Here is a 5,969-nt window from a genome sequence, read left to right as displayed (position 1 = left end):
GACTGACACGCCCCACAGAGAATAAAAGTGGGTGTGTTTGCTCTGAGAATTTGTTCGGGACAAAGTGTTATTTTGCGAGAGAAGCTTCAGAATTATCCTGTGTGTGGCGTCAGCTTGTGATTTATGCTTCCTTATCGGACTTGGCAGACAGCTTGCGTGAGACTGCCAAGAATGTTTTTGGATTAAGGAATTTAACCCTGTAATTACCGGACTTGCCTGCTTATTTGTGTTTCAGTTGGAAATTTGTACTTATTACTTTGTTTGTCCAGGTGAGACATAACATGCCAATATGACAACTCTAATAAAATGGACCTTTGAGGAAATGCTTGTCTCAGAGTTTATAGGTTTGGAGTTGGTTAGTTGGAACACTGACAGATAATCTATCTGCAAGCACAACTGAATTAATTTTTACATGATGTCCAGACATTCACTTTCTACTAATTTTGAAGAATCTGCTGACTCTTCATGAAATTGGTCATTTGGAGCAACTTCATTCTGCAAAGTGTTTTTTTTAAGGAGAAGCATGGAAAAGGGTTGGTCTAAAGCTCAAGAGCAGAGTCAAGGCCCATCTCGACAAGAGGTGATTCTAGGTGGTTTACAATCAAGAAAAAACAAGATTAAATATTCAACACCAAAATAAAAATAAAAATTAACAATAAAATTAACTCTTATAGTTTGATCACTTGCTTTCTGAGGTATTACGTACACCAAAAGTGCTGTATGTAAGATTTGTTTCTGTGCCCTATAAATAGACTTGAAACCACTTGAATACATTTGCAAGCTTTAAGATAGTGCAAACTGTACTGGAAAAAAAATGTAATTGATAAATTTGCCACTTGTGGAAAGTTATGTAGAACCAAAGTTTCCATTGTTTAAGTATCATATGTAACCAGTGTCTTTTATTGTTTGATTACTTGCTTTCTGTTGCATCACATATTGTAAATGTATGTATCATTTGTTTCTACACCCTATAAAAAAAACTTGAGCTCGCCTTTTTAATAAATGTTTTTGTTTTGCCTAAATTACCATGTGATTTTCCTGAAATACCATGTGATTTAAATTTAAAGCTAGGCAAAGAAGCTCTTTTGCAAAGGTAAAAGTATTTCACTTACAAAGTTGGGGATATTGTCTTTCAAATACACTTTCATTATTTCAAGCAAAATCATTGGCCCACTCATGTATGGAAAGCAGTTGGGAACATTTTCTAGGTGTGGACTGTTGGAAAATGTTGAGATTTAAAATTACTCTGCCTCACATTTCTATATTTCTTCTGGTTGTAAGCTGTTCCTTTGTATTCAGGTCTGGTCTCAGAATGATAATGTAGCACTTTGGGATGAAGATGCAGCCAAGCAGCCCAGCACTGGAGGAAAAGATGGAGAAGACCTGCACAGCCACCATATATTTCCCTTTGGTGCTCAGGTAGGTGGGCACAAAACTCACCCAGACACTGCAGAAGACCAGCATGCTGAAGGTGATCAACTTGGCTTCGTTGAAGGCCCCAGGGAGATTCCTGGCTAGGAAAGCCACCGTGAAGCAGATGGCAGCTAAGAAGCCCATGTAACTAAGAGTGATGTAGAACATGGCAACAGACCCTTCATTACACTGCAGTATGATCATTCCAGGCTGAGAGTGGAAGTCAGAGTCAGGGAATGGGGGAGAAACACCAAGCCAGATGGAGCAGATGATAATTTGGACAGCAGAACAAGAGAGGATGATGGAGTTGGCCAAGCTCTTCCCCAGCCATCTCTTCACTTGGTTTCCTGGTTTTGTAGCCAGGAAAGCCAGCACCACTGTGATTGTTTTGGCCAAGAGAGAAGAAATGGCAACTGAGAAGATGATGCTGAAAATGGTTTGCCGGAGAAGGCAGGTGGCTTTCTTTGCTTGACCAATGAAGAGAAAAGAAGTCAAGAAGCAAAGCAGGAGGGAGACCAGGAGGATGTAAGAAAGGTCCCGGTTGTTGGCTTTGACAATGGGGGTTTCTCGGTATTTAAAGAATATGACAAAAATAAAGCCTGTGGTTAGGAACAAAAGCAGGGCAAAAGAGACCAGGATGATACCCAAATATTCTTCATAAGAAAGGAAGGTTATAACTTTGAGGATACATTGGACTCGGTCCTCAGTTGGGTATTTATCATCTGTACACTTGGTGCATTTTTCTGTATCTGAGAAAATTAAAAAAAAACCTTTAATATCCATCCTTTCACCCTTCAAACACTACCTTTCTAGGGACAACAATTAATAACAGGAGCATTTTCCAAGATGCATTTCTCAACATTTTTACAGAAGCAAAACAAGAAGTATATAATTTTCTTTTTTTAAAAAAAATGCTACAGTTCTAATAGTCTATGAAATTGGGAGAAAACGTAGGACTTAAATGATTTCCTATGTAGTGTGCAGATCCCTCATAGGAAGCTACATTATTAAAGTTAAATAATGAATGAATTAACCTTTCTAGTAAAACTTCCTAAGTCCTGGAAGATGGCACTTCTTAATATACTAGACTCAGAGAATGCCTATTGTATCTTGTGAAATTTCATTGGTTGTCAGAGAAAGCTAGACTTGAAAATAATCTGGAAAAGTTATTGGGAACAGTTGTAACATGGGTGTAATGAGGTGACCCATAACTGTCCCCTTGCCACCTTGTGAACCAGTGACTCCTTCTCTGCTATCCTCAAGAGAAGGTCTATATAGAATTCATTGCAACACAATAAACCTTCCAGGAGGTGGACCTAAGACAATTCCTCAAGTTTCCAAGAACTCAGATGCTCCTAGCAAGGTAAACGTGGAAGGAGACATGCAAACTAAAAAGCAGAAGAGATATTTTCCCTAATAATAATGAAGCTTGCCCATTTTTTTTTGCTCTTCTTCCCTTTAGATAAGGAAGGAGAAAACAGTTGAGCTTCAATCTGTCATTTAACTTGCAGTTTCCTGAAAATGCTCTGGATGTAGTTCCACAAGGCCCGCCCTTTTCTTTGGTGTCACCCACCTTCCTGAGTGGAGATGGTCCCTTCTGGACAAGGAACACAATCATAGCAGCAAACTGGCTCTCCTTCCCGAACCTGCTTGACAAATCCAGGATGACAATTTTCCACACACCTGGACTGAGGCAGAGACTAAGCAGAAAAAAGAAGAAATGCCAGAGAAAAAATGTCAGGACTCACCATCCATGGAAAATGGTGGTGCAAGACATGAACATTAGCCAAATAACCTCTAGGCTTCACTTGAGCAAATATGAAATCTCTAACTATTTCACGCTTCAATAAAATATTTTTTCTAGTTAATGAAGCTGGAGAATTGAGCAAAAGATTTAAACATTAAGTGACAACCAGTGGATTCCTGTTCATGTCCATATTAACATGCATTCCCTCATTCTTTATCTATCCATGATTTTAAAGCTTGGTGATAAATTCATATTAAATTTTGGAATAAAATGTATTTTTAAAGATGTATTATTTTCTTATTCTCTTAGTTTTACTAAAATATTATAAAAGTATGATGAAGAAAGAAAGCTGGGGTATATAAAATATTACAAAACTGCTCCTCTTTGAAAATAGTCAAAAATCAACTTCTAGTTAAGAAATAAAGGGGAAAAATTCATTATAAATCAGGGCTGTCAACTTTTAAGGTCACACTCTTTGTTTATTTGTATATTTATTTCTTCAGATCATATGGTTGCTAGGCTGGTGAACCTAAGCTAAAATGGACTGCCTAGTTTGGGGTCCTTACTACTCTCTGGTAGTTTTCTTGCAGACATTTCTGATGATGTTACCCTGCTTGGTAATGAAATGTTTGCAAGAAAATACATCGTCACAGCGGCATCATGTGATGTATCAGGACTAAACCATGTGTGTGCATGGCCAGCATGTGACACATCTGGCCCATGGACCAGGGGTTTAATAGCCCTGTTCTATAGGGATTTTTTTTCACACAGCTTCAGGCTTGACACCGCTGTGGGACAGGGAGTGGGGAATGTAGAGATAACTGGGATTTTGTAGCTAAAACAAAATAGTACTTTTATGAGCCAAGGATATTCTAACAGCTGGCTGGCTAGAGGAGGAGAAGAAAAGTAACCAGGCAACCAGCCAGCACCCAGATAGGACAATGTGACTTATTGTTTGGGGGAACAGGAAAATTTCACTTTTTAATGAGGTGAAAAGTCTATGCCAACGTGACATCTCCAAATAAAACTGTTCTTTAAGGAATTGACCTGCCTCAGAGTTCTGTTTGCAGTGGGTGTATTACTTGGAACCCTGACACTGAAGATCACCTTCATGAATAGCAGATAACAGATAATCAGAGTTGGAAGGGACCTTGTAGGTCATCGTCCAACCCCCCGCCCAAGCAGGAGACCCTACACCATTTCTGACAAATGGTGGTCCAATCTCTTCTTGAAATTCTCAAGTGATGGCATTCCCACAACTTCCGAAAGCAAAGCTGTTCCACGGGTTGATTGTTCTCACTATCAGAAAGTTTCTCCTTATTTCCAGGTTAAATCTCTCCTTGTTTAGTTTCCATCCATTATTCATTCTCTGGCCTTCAGGTGCTTTAGAAAATAGCTTGACCCTTTCTTCTGTGTAGCAACCCCTCAAATATTGGAAGATCACTATCCTGTCTCCCCTGGTCCTTCTCTTTACTAGACTAGCCAAGCCCAGTTCCTGTAACAGTTCTTCATATGTTTTAGTCTCCAGTCCCTTAATCATCCTGGTTGCTCTTCTCTGTACTTTTTCTAGAGTCTCAACATCTTTTTATAGTGTGGTGCCCAAAATTGGATGCAGTATTCTAGATGTGGTCTTACTAAGGTTTTATAGAGTTGTGTTAGTACCTCACTCAGCATTCTGAAGCCTCCTAAGCAGTCTAGGGAAACTGTAGGTTTTCTATTCCCCACATTCAATTCTCAGTGAAGTCATCCACCATGATAATTATGGGCTTAGCCCACTTGAAATGGATGCTAAAGCTTTGAAAACAGAGAAAAAATGCCAACATTTCACCCACCTTGTTGAGCAACTTTAACTCTGACATAACATCTTGGTAGAACATAAGTCTCTGTCTTTTAAAAGTCCCCAATTGCAGAGTCATGGGATCCTTTTCAAGGAAAACCAACAAGCTCATGATAAGCAGATCTGCTGCTACATCTCCATTTTGGTCCATGTAGAGTTTAAAGTAGGAAAGATTGCAAAACTCATTCTTCTCCAGAAAGGGGTGAAACTAGAATGGAAACATCCAGGATTTTTAAAAGCTGAAATCTTGGCTTAACAGATAACAGATAATCAGAGTTGGAAGGGACCTTATAGGTCATCTAGTCCAACCTGCCACCCAAACAGGAGACCCCACACCATTTCCGACAAATGGCAGTCCAATCTCTTCTTGAAGGTCTCAAGTGATAGTGCTCCCACAACTTCCGAGGGCAACTTCTGTTCCATGGGTTGATTGTTCTCACTGTCAGAGAGTTTCTCCTTATTTCCAGGTTAAATATCTCCTTGTTCAGTTTCCATCCATTATTCTTTGTCTGACCTACAGGCACTCTAGAAAATAGCTTGACCCAGTGGTGAGATTCAGCCAGTTCGCACCAGTTCGGGAGAACCGGTTGTTAACTTTCTGAGCAGTTTGGTGAATTGGTTGTTGGAAGAAATCATTAGTGCAGAGAACCGGTTGTTAAATTATTTGAATCCCACCACTGGCTAGACCCCTTCCTCTCTGTGGCAGCCTCTCAAATATTGGAACACTGCTATCATGTATCCCCTGGTCCTTCTCTTCACTAGACTAGCCAAGCCCAATTCCTGTAACTGTTCATTGTATGTTTTAGTCTCCAGTCCCCTAATCATCCTGGTTGCTCTTCTCTGCACTTTTTCTAGAGTCTCAACATCTTTTTTATAATGTAGTGAACAAAACTGGATGCAGTACTCTAGGTGTGATCTTACTAAGGCTTTATAGGTTTCTTATTCCACATGATATTTTCACATTTGATTCTT

General features: G+C 39.5%; 1 protein-coding gene across 1 annotated transcript; it reads right to left on the bottom strand.

The window, feature by feature from the left end:
* Nucleotides 1-1,251: 1,251 nt before the first annotated feature.
* LOC148128514 (vomeronasal type-2 receptor 26-like) lies at nt 1,252-2,196 on the bottom strand. The gene has a single exon (XM_087948873.1). It carries the CDS (start codon nt 2,194-2,196, stop codon nt 1,252-1,254), a length of 945 nt encoding a protein of 314 aa, XP_087804999.1.
* Between the last annotated feature and the right edge of the window lie 3,773 nt (nt 2,197-5,969).

Source organism: Notechis scutatus, unplaced genomic scaffold (assembly GCF_049901735.1).
Source record: "Notechis scutatus isolate UNSWTSFEM ecotype Mainland unplaced genomic scaffold, rNotScu1.2 NSCUSCF30, whole genome shotgun sequence".
NCBI classification, from domain to species: Eukaryota; Metazoa; Chordata; class Lepidosauria; order Squamata; family Elapidae; genus Notechis; species Notechis scutatus.
This window is presented reverse-complemented; position numbering and strand designations above follow the sequence as displayed.

Bases quoted from the DNA above. Each gene is read 5' to 3' on its own strand.
- LOC148128514 (XM_087948873.1), bottom strand. From the start codon at position 2,196: ATGGATATTAAAGGTTTTTTTTTAATTTTCTCAGATACAGAAAAATGC.